At 40.7% G+C, this 16978-nt stretch overlaps 1 protein-coding gene across 7 annotated transcripts in view; it reads right to left on the reverse strand.

Moving 5' to 3' along the window:
* The window catches only part of LOC132912544 (obscurin), a 37215-nt gene extending 20575 nt beyond the window's left edge, over positions 1-16640 (reverse strand). For 3 of the 7 annotated variants that reach the window (XM_060970032.1, XM_060970037.1, XM_060970036.1), the window contains exons 1-7: positions 9492-16639; positions 8895-9004; positions 6898-7059; positions 3620-3742; positions 3390-3560; positions 2251-2332; positions 2068-2163 (exon numbers count right to left, since the gene is read on the reverse strand). In XM_060970032.1, the coding sequence (XP_060826015.1) occupies positions 2068-2163; positions 2251-2332; positions 3390-3560; positions 3620-3742; positions 6898-7059; positions 8895-9004; positions 9492-14084 (5337 nt within the window). In that variant the 5' untranslated portion in view covers positions 14085-16639. Of the gene's footprint in view, positions 1-2067; positions 2164-2250; positions 2333-3389; positions 3561-3619; positions 3743-6897; positions 7060-8894; positions 9005-9491 lie in introns of all 7 variants that reach the window. The other 4 variants (XM_060970034.1, XM_060970030.1, XM_060970031.1 and 1 more) reach the window with 3 other exon arrangements.
* Positions 16641-16978: the final 338 nt, after the last annotated feature.

Below are 16978 nucleotides of genomic sequence, written 5' to 3' on the forward strand. Positions count from 1 at the left end.
ACGAGAACTTTTGCTTCACACGCACTATTTTGATCTTCTTCCAGAAACTAGGAAGAAGGCAGAGAATCTTCTTTGCTTTTGACGTAATTGACTTGTGCGTGGAATTCTGAGGATTCAACTTGATTTTTTGATACATGGAAGAGACGTTTAGTGAACGATGTTGGCATACAATAATTCTTTTTGAAAGATTAAATTGGTAAAGTGGAATGCATTTCTTTGTACGACCTTTCGTTTTTGAAGAAACAGAATTGGAAAATCTACGGTGTCCTTAGAACGTACACTTATTGCGTGCAGTATAAAAATGGTATATCTCGATTTAAGTTATACGCATTGTTTTACTATTTATAAATTCTGTAAACAATCTTGCATACGTATGTTTCAGTGTGTAGAAACCTCTTCTATTTTCCTTACCATTAAAAGAATTTGCTAATTTAAAACCATAATCTTCTACCACTGTGACGATTAGATACTACGAAGAATATATTCGTATAGTAAATTAAAAAATCAAAGGGTAAATTCAGAGAATGAAAATTTATGAACGGAGTGGAAAAGCTTTTGTCATCGACTGTTTTAGTCCTAAAATGAATCAAATGAACATATAACTGCTTATTTCTCAAACATATCAAGATCTTAAGCAAGAAGATGGTAATAAGTGTAAATCAAATCAGAAAGAGAAACCTGTGAACAAGTTCGAGTGTTATAAGTACAAGTAAGCTACGAGAAACCCTAATGCACCTAAGATGTTTCACTTTGAAATCGGACACGTTCGGCAAGGTAATATCGTGCAATCTAATTTTAATTTCGGGTCATTAAATGATATTCATATACGACAACTATATCGTGTGAAAATCTCGCTGTGGTCTTGAGTCAAGTTCTAGAAATAACGGGGCGAATCACGAGAAAAAAGCGAGCAGCATACTTGAAATAATAAAATATTCTAATACACTATGCGTAGTGTACCACCTAGGTTTCCGTGTTGGATCATCGCTCTTTTATTAATTTCGAAACGAAAACTTTCTTCTGTTGCTAATCATTAAGCTTTCGATGTTTTAAAATTCGAATCGCAAGTCAAAGTTCGCTCTCATAAACATTTTTATCTAGACTGCGGATATTTGTTTACATAATTTCATATTTCTATAGATGTAATTAAAATGAAATCTAAATAGAAAGAAAAAAAGGAATATAAAGGCGTGCTAATAAATTTTGAAACAAGAATACAGTACAATTCGAAGATCCATCGGATCGACGATGTACAGCTGAGACACTCGAGGCGTGCGATTCGTTTTTTCGTCGAGCAGAGATTACGCTGGCTGCTGTCATCGTGTAATGACAGCAACGGTGACGTCGTCAGCCGATAACGTGGCCACTTTCTTCCTTTTCTTTTCGTGGCACGCGTCTCGCCGCGAGTCTATCGTGCATAAGTAAGAGGAGCGAAAGATGTTCCGTCCGGTAAGAATAAACCAAGCTATTTCGAGGGCTGGACAGACGCCCGCTTACCCCCGCTCGTTATGTAATTGCGAAATTTTCTTCGATTCATGCAAACGTGTGCTTCAGTCATGGAAAATCCTTGAACTCTGATCCTCATTTCGATTACGTTGTCCTTTATTATATCAAGGATGGTCTATAAAAAAATAATTCTTTTTCTTTAAAAAAAAAAGAGGAAAAAGATAAATAAAGTATGAAAGGTGAATAGAGCAGCGCGACGGTGTTTTATAAATAGTAGGTATTTACGTTCTTACTTATGGAGAGTAATCTTAAATTATCAAAATGCGTAGAACTATCTATAGAACATGTCAGTAAAATTGTCATAACTGAATTATATTTGGAGCAAACGTTATTATCGACGTTGGCGTCGCGACGCCAAACTACAATGTCGATGAACAGAAATCTTTCTTACCATCCGGCTCTCTACTATGAGTAGGATAAGTCTATTTTACACGTTTGTTATTCGTAATTTCTGCTCTTGAGTTAACAATAATCGCGTCAGTGAATCGTACTTAATAATCGAGTTTCTTTTATCAGCAGATTATAGAGATATTTTACTGAATCTTTAATTAAGTGACTGACCTCAAAGTAATCTCGTACCGCGTCGTTCATCTGAAGAAACTCCTGGGCCGCCGGTTCGTCTCTGCAGTAAGCCACATGTTTGTCGAAATCCCTTTCCTGAAACCACGAATAATTTAAATATCAAATTCGATAAAAGTCTTTACAGCATATTATGATATATTTCAGCAAGATTTTCAAACTTACCAATCGCAGAAAAGTCTTCCCCAGCATGCGTGGCTGATCCGCATAGTACTTAACACCCTCGATCAACACCCTGCCGAACGATCTAAGTAAGGTACCGATTAATTTTCACGCTAAAAACACACCATGCCTACGTGCTGAAGGCTGCGCCCTTCTTGGCTTCTTTTTTCAGTGCGACATATAGGGTGCAACAACATTAAGTTACGTCCATTAATCCTCCATGATTTAATTACGCCAATATAGTTTCTTCTATGCTGAGATTAATCCACGAAAAGTTACGTCCAGTGGGAGGTCGTGAAATGATGATTAATTAATATTGGGACGGGGCACGAGTGAATTAATACATATTTTATTTTCTAGTTGGGCTAGTAGGGATAAGAATCGAATTTTCTTTAACGAGAAACGCTATGATTAGAGACGGCCGTTCAGTGAAATCATTCTTCCTTATAACGTCTGACTATGGACGATATACTCTACTGAAACGTCAGACTCGATGCAAATATTACGCGTGAAATCACTTTCCTTATATCGTCCGACTATGAACGACGCATTCTACTGAGAGGTTGATTCAAGGAATATACCGCGTGTTTCAATAATAATACATATTCTTATAACGAAATATACTTTTGGAAGAATGAATTGACACTGGCAGAGTCAATCGAAGCGTGATCATAAAACGATGACAGGAGGGTGCTCAAAACTTTTGAAAAAGCAATACCTTGCTGAATTAAACATACAATAAGATCAACTGCCACGAAACACACGATCACACAAAGTATGCACATCGTTATCAGACTTACGTTGCTCACACATCGTTTCGTTAAAGAGAGAATAATGTCTTTGATGTCGATTTAATGACGAGCATGCGTGACGTGTCTTGTGTGTGCATGTGTTTCTTTTCGCTTTGATTCTAATGAAGAACATCTGTCGTGAGTTGTCGCCATAGTTTGTGAGTAGACACTCGAATAACACTTGTGTCAGCTCAAATAACAACAAAGCAATGTAAAACGAGCTTGCTATATCAAATGGAATTTGTAGAGAAAGATCGTGTCTCGTGTGGGGCCTTTGTAACGAATGTTCAATCCGATTGTGTCGCAGTGAATTTCTCCCCTTGGCCAACCTGGTTCATCGAGTATACGTACGTATTGTGGAAGTCGGCAATCTGCTTCAGATTTGTGAAGATGATATCTTTGTTGTCTCGTACGATCCGTGGAACATCCGGATTATCGAGGGGTTTTAAGTAACGTTCAACGACCTGTTGAAGATCTCTGCCAAATTCTTCCTCGGTTTCCACCAGTTCTTTCACTACAGCTCTAGAGAAATCGATCATTGATTTAAAAAGAATATTGTTAGAGAGGAAAGAATTACTTACTCTCGTCGATATTGAGAGTCTTCCGGCCCATGTCCAAGTGCTGAGTCCTCGCTGAGAGCCGTTTGCATCAAGATGGACATGGGCAGCCATCCTTCCCTTGAGTCTGCTGTACGAACATACACTCTGTAGAAACGAATTCTTTACTTAGAATATAGTCCTCTATACTTTCTTAATATACTAAGGTATAATATAAATCTTTGGATTTAGAAGTTAAGATATATTACCGACAGCAGAAATTATCGGTGAATTTAGAAATTAGTCAGCTGCGTTCCCCAATGTAAAAAACGACTAAATAAAGGATATCCAAATGTAGTTTGTTTTTGTATCAATTTTGGATATTCTTCATTTAACAGATATTTTCTATGATGTATAATTTCCTGCCAGACACGTCAAGTTCATGTGGTTCATATATGTTTGCTTTTTGACATCGCAATATTCTAATTACTTCTAATAATGAATAAATTTAATGTCGTATGTATTCGATTAATTCGCAAGAATTCGAGGTAACTTTAGTCCAAACATATTCTCATCGTCGGTAGTATAATCGGTTCGCTTTAAATGGTACTGATAAATTCAAGGCTTAATGGATAGAACAGGCCGCCAACAAATTTTGCGTTCTGCTGAATGAACGACGAATACGCATACAGAGAGGCCTGTCGCCTTAGTCATTAAACTTAAATTTAACTTTCCAACACCCACACATTTCTAACATCTATCTATTCTTTATAATACAGAACGAAGTATATTTTGATCTGTGCAAAGTTTTCCGCTAATTAATCGCATCTTCCTCTATTTCCATCGCAAGAATAAGGAAGACTTCCAAACGTTTCTGTTTGTCGCGTAAAATGTAGCTCTTAATTTATCTAATCTTACATTTACACAATAATTTCTGATAATGACTTTTTTCCAACTGTCAATCATTAATTTTCACGAAACTTTTACAGAAAGCAGTTTTCCGAAACAATATTTCACCCATATCTTCTTTTAAGAAACGAAGAATGTATTTTCCTCGATATTTCGAAAACTGGTAGTCAATATTAAGAAAATTGGTAGCTAACATTGGACAGGGAGAACTCTTCTCAGCGAGCTCTGAGTCGACTCGATCTCCTCGAAACAGACGTTTGGTTTATTATTTTATAAAGTGTAGGAAAATTCACAAAATGATACAACTGAAACGATTTACGTCGTCAGGTAGACGTAGTAGATAGTAAATAATTCGCGATCCATTGAACGAGGCCGATGCCAAAGTGGCAAATCAAACTTTCCGCTTGAACCTCACCTTTACGCGAACCTATTTTCAGAACTGGCTGGTATTTCGCCTTCGTTGGAATCAAGCGTTTCTGACAGTCAAGTGGAGCCAGGCGTTATGCATTATGCAATTGGAATTTACTTTGATGCAATATTTAACGTCAAATCGATGGTGTATTTTCTTAAACCTGACAGCTATTAGTGGCACGACAAGCGAATGCTCGTGTTCTCGTTGAATAGAACATCCTTGAGATTAGGTCAATGATATAACGTTACGTATTTTTCAAACTGATCGCACCCTTTTAACCAATAATTTATAGGCACGTAGCATGATTTCGAATCTATTCTGGCTGACAGCCAATCATTAGTACCTTACCGACGTATCATCGGTTTTCGAGACATTCATAAACGTTTTATCTTCGTTAACGTCGTCCTAAATCATCGCGATCCGTAGATGACAGTCGAACGTACCAAAACAGAGACCGTAAGTATTAATACCGATTAATATTCCTTATTTTGTTGCAAATGAAACATAGATGAAAATTTAAATCTTTGAAAATCATTGATTACTTTTGAAAAGTTCCAATTTCAGACGAAGGATAGTATTCTTTCATTTTTAACTCCTTATCGTTTTCGATTCTTATATATGGTTCAAAGTATTCTTGGCTTTTTAAATTCCACCTATGACATCTATTTAAACAATATTCAAAGTGCCTAGGAATATTAAAAACTAGTTTCGAATCTTTTCCGAATTTCCGGAAGCTTGAAATATTAAGAGAATCGAAGATAAAATGAAATCCAAGAATTCTCAGGAATCTAACGAACCTAATAAGACAATCTTAGACATAAAAAGAATTTGAAGAGTTAAAAATATTTCTAACTTACTAACTTACTTTTCATAACTTCGATAACTTGCATGTGAATGATAAAACGCGGAAATCAGCGATTTCTAAGTGAAAGAGCAATAAAGGTGGTCGAAGATCCGCATAATAAATGTTCGTGTAATAGAGGGTGCGTTTCCCCACGAAAAGCAAACAGTTCGTGCTTGATAATATCGTGACCACTTAAACAACCGTTTCCGTGTAATCTCAGGGGATGAAATACGATGAGTTCATTGGCTTCACCGTTAACATAATGTTTGGAGGCTACTATTTGACCGGAGCACCTGTCGTTGCTATAATTTCGTGCACGGATTTAGTCGTCCACGTAAATGCTCCTTTGCTTTGGATATTTCTCGTTCGATGGAAAATTTCCACTTTCCATGCGTTTCATTTGCCTGTCACTTGTGGTTTTGATTTGAAAATTTAGATCTTTCGTTTGTATTTAGAGGTTGGTCACGCGTAAATTCGAATTATTTCGTCCAGGTGATCAGGCGATCGTACCAATAAATGTGAAAGCAACAGCTCCATTTAGTTTCTGAGTGGCTGTTGAAGAAACGTGATTTACTGAATAGGCTGCACCTGTTTGGCGTATATTTCAGTCACTCGTACACAGCTTTGAGGAACAGCGATGACGCGTCCTTGGCTCTTCCGAGTTCAATGCAGAATTGTTTCAAGTTGACGAAACTATAGAACATCTTCTTAGATTTATTTCTCTCATTGTTCGATGAAGATATTCAAGTTCTCCTGCGATTTGTGATGGTCGAATTTCTTTTGTAAATATGCGATTCCTCCAGATATTGCAGCGATCTGGACATACACATTGAGAAGATTCGAACGACTTCGTGTTCGAGGGAGAGAAATGGTTTCACTTCTTCATCATTCTAGAACTCGTCTGAAACGAACTCTTTCTTCTTTTCATACTGATCTTCTCCAGCTACAATCTCATCGTGTCCTCTTCCCTTCTCCCAGAACTCAATTTTATCGTACAACTATTAATATTTCTTTTCTATAAAAAGTTGAAAGCGTGTATTTTTTGTACCTGATATCAGAAACGTAGGAAATCTCGAAATAAAGAGATAATTATTTTCTGAATCGTTTATTCTGAATTCTTCGTCATCTTACGACACAGTCAAAGGGCTGATACTTTACCTCTGCAAGCTGTTGTCCGAGGAGAACCTCGGGATGCTTCTAGCACGGGGATCTGCGTACTTTCGACGGGGTCGAACCGACAATTTGTGCCAGGCAGCGGAATTGTCCAACATTTCGCCGATCTCGCCACCGATTTCCAGATCGGGATCCAACTTGATCTTTCTATAACACGTTCAAACGTGTACACAGTGAAATAGCCCCGTCCATCGTGCTCCCTTTCATATTTTATTTGCAGCTTCATGCAGACTAAACATCATTTTCCATTAACCGAAGCGAATTAGCGTGTTCGTTAAATGAAAAGCAAGATCTCGTTGCAACGGACTCAACCTCGTTTAGATCGTCAGGCATTTGCGGTTTCTTTGTTACTTGGTTTGCTCAGCGTATTTATAGCGTGTACAAGCGAAGACAATTCAAGATCGTGTTTCCACCGTTGTGTTCTATTGTCAAAAACAGTTTGATTATTTTAGACTGGAGGGAGGGGGAGGGGGAAGAAAAACGATGCAACATCACTATGGGCTACATACTTTTACAGACGAATATTTATGTTTTCTGGCAATGTGGATTTTCTGTTATTCATTTTCTCTGAACCTTTAAATACCGTTATGGATTGTTATCAAAGTTTATTTTTAGATTGTCAAAATATCATATAAAAGTTATAGATATGGAAAATGATATGAATTTGCCGAAGCGCACAATGCAAAATCGCAACGACCTGACTATATCGAGCATTATTCTCGTCATACGACCCGTCGGGTCCGAAATTTTCCATTTGCCTCGTATCCAAGGCACTCGTCGACGTATTTTATAAACGCGAGAGAAACGCACCGGCGAAAACGCGTTTCGCGTAAAAATATCGCCGCGAAAATAAGCAAAGGGGAGACGTCCACGGAGTGATCTTTCACGTTTGACACGTAAATTGAACGTGCCTTAATTTCTCCCTCGTGTCTTCAGCATTCGAATGCGTTTCTATTAATACACACGTGCAACGTTTGATCGTGCATTGTGCAGGAAAATCTTCCATCGAGCCTTTCCAACTTACAATCAGAACACCATGTGATTTCGCTTCATTCTTTGTCAGAGGATCTCTTTATTTTCTCAACAATTTCCGTCGGCGATATTAGTTTCTTCTTTAAGAATTATAAGCGCGGAAGAAGAATTGTAGTAGCTCTTAGTCAGTTTGGAGTCCGTTTTAACTATGTATGTTTATTTAGTTTTATGGAAACAACGGTGCACTCTTGCTCGCAAGTAACGATTAAGAATTAGTAGTTGGTAGTTATATTAGAGAAATCCAAAAATATATTATAACTATCTTTCTTCTAATATTGATTAAATGATTCATCAATATACGATTGACGAGGAGTTTGTTGAAGTTGTGAGTTGTATTATCAGAAAAGAAGAAAGATATGTATATTATGATATGTGACCACTTCTATACTTAAAATATTCTATCTACCATTCTAACAATTGAAGAAATTTAATGTTTCCTCATTTTCTTTGTATCATCTTACTTCTTCTTCAAATTTAAGTTTATTCCATAACAACCGATACAACTTATACAACCTATGTAACTATATAACTTCAACATTAAATATCGTCTTGGAAAATGAACAAATTTTAGATTGAACATTTGAACTAAGAAGAAGGACGGTATTCCATCCAACACATGCAGTTTACAAGCGTAACAACGTTGCAGTTAATTGCAGCCACTTTGATTCGCAACGCACCACTGGATCATTCGCCATTAATTAGAACAAAGTAAACTGCGTTTGGTAAAAGTGACAGATAGCACACGGTATCGGCATCGTTTGAACGCGTTAGACTATATACGACATGCGGCGATGATTATTTTCAGCCCGGGCGCACGTTGCGTACACGGAAATAGACTTTAAACGCGAACGAACGGTCGGACTTCGCGCGAAGTCAACGTTCCGCCAGCGAAACGATCGCGTGGAAATTTGTTTGTCCGTCGATTTTATGAAGCTGGAGGTTTCGCTTACTTGGCCGGGTCGGCGTACTCGAGCGCCTCGACGATGTCGCCGACGTTCACGGTGAATCCATCGGTCTCGTTCTTGTAGTCCTTCACCACGATGTAATTGTCCGATGATTTCTGTAACAGCGCAATTTCGAAATGAATTTACTAAATGATCGATTTACTAAATGGTCATGCGTTCTATAGTTTCCTACAGTTCGTTCGATCATGGTTCGGGTATATGAAATGTTTGGAAGTTTCGAAGAATATCTGTTTTCAAAGAAAGTAAACTTTTGGACGATCTTGCTTGCACAGTGACTCAATTCGAAATATTAATAGGACTTGTGAATTTTGTAGGTTGAAAATAGAAATAGTGGTTTCTAAAAAACACCTGTTCTAGAAAGAAATAAGGAGTTAAAGTTTGTATATCTGATCGTGAAGTGTGTTGTTTGTTCAGTGACTTGTTTGAAAATAAATACAAGATGAGTGGGGTTTAGTGGCAGAAAATAGGACTAAAAATTTTCATAGTACACCTGTTTTCGAAGAACGTTAGGGGGACAAATTTATCAAAATCTTGTCTTATCGTCCTCTGTTTAATGTAAAATTCTATTTCTCATTACGTTACCCGCTCAAAGCAATTGTCCTGAAAGTTGCTTAATCTCCTCAGACTTGGCGTATTTTCTCTGCTCCCAGAATATCCAAACGACTTATCAGACCTCGACAGTACAATGCCATTACACTCCTGTCTGTGATAAGTCCCAGTACCGGATCCATCGAGGCTACTAGCCATCGAAATGGTCCCGTACGTGGACAACATTTCAACATCCATATCCTCTTCCTTCGCAACGGGACAACAGTACATAGAAAATCGATGCGCGGTTGGACGAGTGAGTTGGAGCGCGGAAAAAACATGGAGTGGTTCAAAATAATGAATTCCATCCTCATCGAGAACCGTGTAAGCCACTTCTCCAGTTAAAACAGACCTAGAAGCTTCTCTGGGCACCACAGCCTGTATACCTTGTTTTAGAATCATAAAAATCGACGATGGCTTATGGTTTCTTCTTAAAAGGAATTCTTCCATGGCTAAACTATTGTCAGACTGAAGCAGAACCGAAGGTACGTCGGCTGACGACTGCAGAGGACCTTCTTCGGGTACGATCATCAAAGCTGCGCTCTCTCTGACGAGAGTTCTCAATCGTGGGTCAGTTCTGGCCAATTCTGGATCGCTACACAACTGTGTTAAAGCGTTCATAAACGGCGGCCTCTCTTCAGCTAATTTTCTCATCACTGTCAGTCGTTTTAAAACATCCAGCGTCACTCTGTCACTGGCTAGGACCCGCGTTGATTTTTCGTCGCTGATCACTGCCAATAAGCTACTAGCGATATTAGACATACCTAGAGCTCTAGCCAATCCTACAGCCTGCAGAAGCATCTCTCGAACGTTTTCTCCCTCGTCGTTTAATAATTCTTGAACGTGAATTTCACTAGATTCTCTGACTGCTTGAACGATGGCCTTGTGAACAGTTTCAGCCGCTTCTTTCTCCGTGACAATTGTGGAAACTTCTTCAGATACTTTTCGGAGTACCCGAGAGACCAATTCCGGGTCGTTTTTAGAAACTGTTCTGAACGCTGGGCCGACTAGATCTGTACCGTGTTCTTCCTCGAGAACCATAGACAACCTGTCCAATACCACGTCTTCTTTCAGAGACTGGCTGCCTACAGTGGATTTCAGAATGTCCACTTTATTGTTTTTACTTTCTAGTAACTCTAATAGAGCAGACTGACACAAGTTACTTCGATTTTGGGGAACTAGAAGTATCTGTAGGATCTCTTCCACAGATTCTTCGATACTAATATTCCTTTGACGTAAAAGGACATTGAAAGCTTCGCTGATGGAAGAATAAACGTAATCTTGCTTAGAATCATTACCATTTTCTATAGACTGACTGGTGATTGCCAGGACAGCGCTTGTCATTGCTATTTTCACCGCGTCTTTCAACCAGTAGCCACCTTCGTCGCTTTCTCGTCCTTCTCCGTTTCCATTATCATTCCTATTACCATTTATAACGGGAGGTTTCGTACTATTCAGCAACTTCGATTCGATGTGATTCTCTTCGAGTTGTTGTTCCTGTTGAATCGCAATATTTTTAGCTAGTTGAGCCACAGTGGACACTATCTGCGCCATTTTCACTGCAGTGGTACCATGCAAACCGAGCTTCTCCGCCATTACGAGAGCTTGTTCCAAAGCTACCGCCTTTGGATCTACATCAACATCCACAGCTGGCAAATCTGTGGCTACTTTCCTTCCTACGGACAAACCAGCTTCTGATAATTGTCGAAGCATCCTTGCATCTATGCTAGTTTCTCCCTGATGCTGAACATGAGCATTGTAATGCAAATTCTGAGGTCTGAGTAATTTTAGTTCTTCAGGAGTGACCTCGAATCCTTGAACAGAGAATTCTACCTCACCTTCAGGCGTATCAGTCAAATCTGGAGCCACGAAACGAGGACCTTCTTCAGTTTGAACTATCTGACCTGGTACAAACGTCACACCCAGTTCTCCAGACTCTACTACGCGACCTGGAACGAATCTTGGTCCCTCGGGTGTATCTACCACTTGTCCAGGTACGAATCTAGAACCTTCATCGTCCGTGGAAATCACCTGACCAGGAATAAAAGTGGGGCCAGCTTTGGTTTCGACGATTTGACCTGGTACGAAACGTGGTCCATCCCCAGTCTCCACGGTCTGGCCAGGAACGAATTTTGCACCCGTTCTAGTCTCCACCATTTGACCAGGAACAAATTTAGGACCGGTACTGGTGTCGATTACTTGACCTGGAACGAATTGCTCACCTTTTTCTGTCATTACTATCTGACCGGGTAGGAAACCATCTTCCGTCATCACACCAGGCACGAATCGAGGTCCGTCTTTCCCCCCCTTCACTAACTGACCAGGAACTATTCTTTTCCCTTCGGGTAAATTTCTTTCGCTCTCTGGATAGAATTCTACTCCTCTGTCGGTTTGCACCATGTGACCAAAGATTTCGCTCTGTTGGATGGAAACATTGGTAGTTTTCGGATCAACAGGCATGCCAACAGGCCCAGCATCGTAGAACACAACCTCGTCAAACGTACTAGCTGCAGCAAACTCGATTCCGTTATCTGTTATCCTAGTTTTTCCTGGTAGAAACTTTTCACCTACTGGTGTCCTCACTACTTGACCTTCCACGAATTTCTGTCCTTTCGGAGTATCCAAAGTCATACCGGGAACGAAAGTCGAACCTACTTCAGTATCTTTGACTATGCCAGGCATGAAGTAACTTTCTCCAGAATTAGAAGTCACGTATTGTCCCGGTACAAATTGTGGTCCTTGACAAGTTGGGATCGTCTGACCTGGAACGAACTTCGTTTCTCCAGTCAGAGTTTCGATAGACTGTCCAGGAATGAATTCCCAAGATTCATCGATCTGTACGCTCTGTCCTGGGACGAATATCTGTTCTCCATGATTGTCAGTGATTGTTTGACCAGGCATAAATCGAGGTCCATCAGGAGTAAGGATGGTTTGACCAGGAACGAAGGTCCCATCTTTGGACACTTGACCAGCGACAAATTTTGGACCATCGTCTGTTAGAACAGTCTGACCCTGAACGAATCTGGCTCCTTCGTTGGTGTGGAAGGTTTGACCCTGAAGGAATCGATGACCCTGTTCCGTGACCAGTGTCTGTCCAGCTATAAATACGGGCGTTTCTTTGTTATCTTGCTCTTTCAAGTTGAGGATCTGACCAGGGACGAGAAGAGGGCCGTCAGGAGTGTTCACGGTTAAACCAGGAACGAACGCAGGACCCTGAGGTGTTTGCAGCGTCTGGCCAGGTACAAAAATAGGTCCGTTCGGCGTCTGCACTGTCTGCCCGGTGATAAATCTCTGCGCGGATTTGATGTCTAATTTCAGACCTTTCACGTTATGCTGAGTCGTCTCCTTTCCTTTGCCCAGGTTTTGCACCAATTCCGGGATTTCTTCCACTCTCGGTAGCTGCTCTATCGCCTCGTCACCAGCCTGTAGAAGCTTCACGTTTACGTTAGACACCTCTTTCAAGTCACTGGCTGGAATATTCCGTATGGCTGACTGCAGAGCCGCGTCAGGTTCTATTTTCAGCGACGTCAATGGCTTCACGATTGATATCGCCTCGAATCCTCCTGTGCTCTCTGAGATAGGGCTAGTGCACGAAGACGCAGCACTTTGTTCAACGATTTGTGGCTTTACTTTGATAGGAGTGGGCAATTTGTCCACAATTGGTTGCATGGATGCTTCATTAGTATCTTGGAACGAGTTCCAATCCAAAGTTTCTGGTAGAGACTTCTCTGCACCCTTCAGAGGACTCGTTACCGAGATAAAATTACACGCTCTGCTTCTAGCCTGCTTCAAGTTCACGTTTTTCCATGTTTCTTCCTTCGTTTCCTCCTTGAAGCTACGAAGCTTCAATTGCTTCGTCTGTCTTAGCTCTTCCTCTTCAGCGGCCCTTTCCTTCTCTTCGAAAATTTTTTTGGCATAACTTAAACCAGCTTGTCGTTTCCTCTTTCGTTTCTTAGCCTCGGCCTCCAGTCTCTCTCTTTCCTTTACCACTTCCTGGCTCGGCCCAAGCCCATCGTAGAGATTTTCAAAATCCTCTAAATTCTTGAAATCCACCGAAACATTCTTCCCTTGTTTCAGTCTGAACAAAACTGTGTCACAGTCTCTGGATAACATCACGTCCTTTACATCGCCATCTCTGACTGCAGCCTCCAGTCTGGATGGAAATACCAGGCTGCATCTTCTTTCTCCCACCGTGTATACGAACTTTGCCTGTTCCTCTTCGACAGGAGGATGTTTCGTGTTTAATAAGTCTCTTAGAACTCTCTGTTGTTCTCCTTCTCCCTCCAAGATTGGGAACACGTAGCGATAGTCCTTGAGGATTACGTGTTTCTTCTTCTCGCCCAGGACGAAGCCAGCTGTGTAATGGTGCGGTCCTAGACCGGAAGCGTTTGTTATCTTGCATTTCGATTTGTCGTGGGAGTGGACACCCAATAAAACTGGAATGTAATGATGAGTAGGCAAACCATAGGATTTGCCGGTAATCCGACAGAAACGTTTTGCATCAGCTGGACTAATTGGTGGTAAAAGAGGGAAGTAATTTGGCTTAGGGAGGCCCCTGCTTCTACCTGTTATCCTGCAAAAGGACATTGTTCGTCTCCACTCGTGGAGCTTCTTACAGATTCATTTAATCGATTTTCTTTATTATTCTTCGTTAACTTTGGTTTTGTTTACTACTTTTTCAATTGTCTTCTACCTTGTTTTCTTTTAGATATTCGACGATATTTTCATACTTCAAGTTCAATGTTGTACAGAATTAATATATTATATATAGAATGGTATACAAAGATGCTTGCTTGTTCGAAAATGTTAGGAAGTCTTTGTTATCTACGCCAATTGCTAGAATCTTGGCATTTCATCCACGAAAACCACGGATTCTAACGTTTGATCATTCAATCGCGACTTCCCCTTGCCGTTCTCCTTGCTCACGTCAGTTAGCGAGTCCAATGTCGACGCGTGAATCAACAGTTCACATTGTCCCCTCCTCGCCATAATTCGTTCACACGACGACCGACGAAATCTCTCGTGACTCCGGTCGAGTACCACGCGACTGGCAAACTTCATGAATACTGGCGGATCTTCGCCGCAAATATCCTTTATCTTTCACGCAGCTCGAATAACTAAATCCAAATTCCCCACTGTGTCAAGATATTTGAAAAGGTCGTAGTTTCCTTGCCAATGAACTGTGACGAAAATATTCTATTTTTCTCTGGTTTCAATTACAGAGATCCTCTAGGAGCTTCTTAAAATAAAGAGCCTCTGCTTACTTGCAAAGGTCGTTTATGCGAATTCTGCGTTCAATTTCCTCTCGAGGATGATTCATACCACTCATCTAGCAAACTACAGCCCGATCCAAAATGATTCATTTGATTTATCTAGCAAATACGATATCCGTTGATCGATTAGAACGAAGGTGATTCTTGGAGCTAGTAAAACAAATCTCGTAAGCTGCTTGGTTCTTAAGCCGACGCGTCAATGTGCATGGGCTTATTTTTACCGTAATTTCTTTTCTCGAGGTTTCCACGTCGTTTTCATCGTGTGCTCGTTAAAAAGTATTTCGTCGAACCCGAAGTCGGTGGCTCGTGCCTCGTCGTCGAGGCACGGTTTATTTTTACGTACGGGATGCCTACGAGGATTCCGTGGGAGCTGTTCGTTCGTTCGTTTCGTCCCCTGGTAGCTGGCCAATTCGGTGATTTCCTCGTCGTAGAAAAGAGCCACTTTTTTTCGTGGCGTTGCTCTCCCTCGAGGCTCACCAAAGTGACCCCTTCGTGCAATAGTTCACCTTGTTCGTGCGCGAATTTTTGGCTGTCTAGCAGCTTCTAGACGCCTAGATTGTCAGTGAAACTTGGACCACTGATAAAACATAGCCTGACATATTTGCCTACCGGATTGTCAAACGTCGTCGTGTCTCATTCGCGTTATATTTCGACTGTTTTAAGATTTTCTCGCGAAATTGTGTTAGTTTTAGACTTATTTCAGGACGAAAATTTCTTGCATGATTCAGTTGCGAGTTGTTTTCCGATTTTATCCTGGAATTGTATTATAGTTGGGCTTACTTTAAATTTCTTGTCTCGCCTTTCTTAATAAGGTTGGTTATTAACTGTTTTACAATTTTCTCGTCAGATTATATCATATTTCGGCTTATTTTGTGTTTTGATACCTTATTTATAAATTACTTTATAACTTTATCGTGGAATCAAAAAATATTCGTCAACTGTATTATAATTTTGAGCTTATTTTGGATTTTAACGCACGTGATTAGCAGAATTTCATTAGTGCTTCGTTGTAAGTCGAGCAGGAAACTTGTATCGATGTTAATGAACGCTTTAATCGTTCCGCCGTTTCTGTACGCTCAAAGGTGGTCGCTAAACGTTGAGCTGTTCTCGGTTCCTATTCATTTACGATAACTACGGGTGGCAAGTCCTATTTATCTTCCCCTGGCGCGATTCGGCGCGGCAAACTATTTCCACCTCGTCACTTTCACCAACCGATCTTCACCAACCACCAACCCATCTATTTTCACGTCGGTGCACTGCACTCGTCCTCTCGGTATCGGTTGTCAGACATTCGCGTCGACGACGATCAACTGCTGTTATCCGACGGCCGTACGCACTTTCGCTTCTCTAACAAGTCAACGAGCAAAGGACAAAGAAATACGCGAAAAGTATTTTAAATGTACGTCAATTTCAAATTCTTTGAATTATTATCGATTTTCTTGAGATCCTGGACCCACAAATCTCTTCGTTGCCAATGTCCAACGACGATAATCACAGAAAAATCTTATTGCAAACTGCCACGAGATTCAATGAGAACGCTTTGATAGATCAATTACAATATAATTCTTCTATGGATCATTCTTTCGTCGCCAACGATAATCGTAAATAACAATGATGTCATTCGATTTTCCAGAGAATCGAAAGGTTCCACGTTTCCCCCAAGCTCCATACACTCGTTTATTTTTCTCGTTCACTAAATAATTGTCTTCAACCCCCCTGATTCCTGTCCCAACGATCACTGTCTCTCTGAATCAGACTCGCGTGTCATGTCGAGCAGAGTTCCCGTGCTGTTCCTTACGAAAAGCGTTTTGCGATACGCGGCGAACGCCAGACTAGCCGATGTACGAAGTGGCTAAGAGCCGTTTGCGCGACGAGTCTCTCGGCTCCCCACGACCAGAAATAGCTACCCTTCTTACACTTCTCCAATACATCTTTAGAACAGAGTACACGGATCAGCAGCTGTGCGTGTCGCGCGTTCGAAGGGTGTACACACGCGTGAAAAGCTACGTGTCCCGCGGACACCACGACACCGTGTCTTTTCCCGCGTCACCGAGGGAATTCCCCACGGAGGAACTCCGTCCTCCGAGTTCTAATTTGGCGGCATTTTAGGCTATAGGTGAAGGTAGTCCTGAGGGTGAAAGGCGAAGGTTTCGAGTAGAAGTTGAAAGCTTCAGGTGAGAGAAAGGCGATGAGTATTATTAGATCCTT

The sequence above is a fragment of the Bombus pascuorum genome, chromosome 12, assembly GCF_905332965.1.
Source record: "Bombus pascuorum chromosome 12, iyBomPasc1.1, whole genome shotgun sequence".
Classification (NCBI taxonomy): domain Eukaryota; kingdom Metazoa; phylum Arthropoda; class Insecta; order Hymenoptera; family Apidae; genus Bombus; species Bombus pascuorum.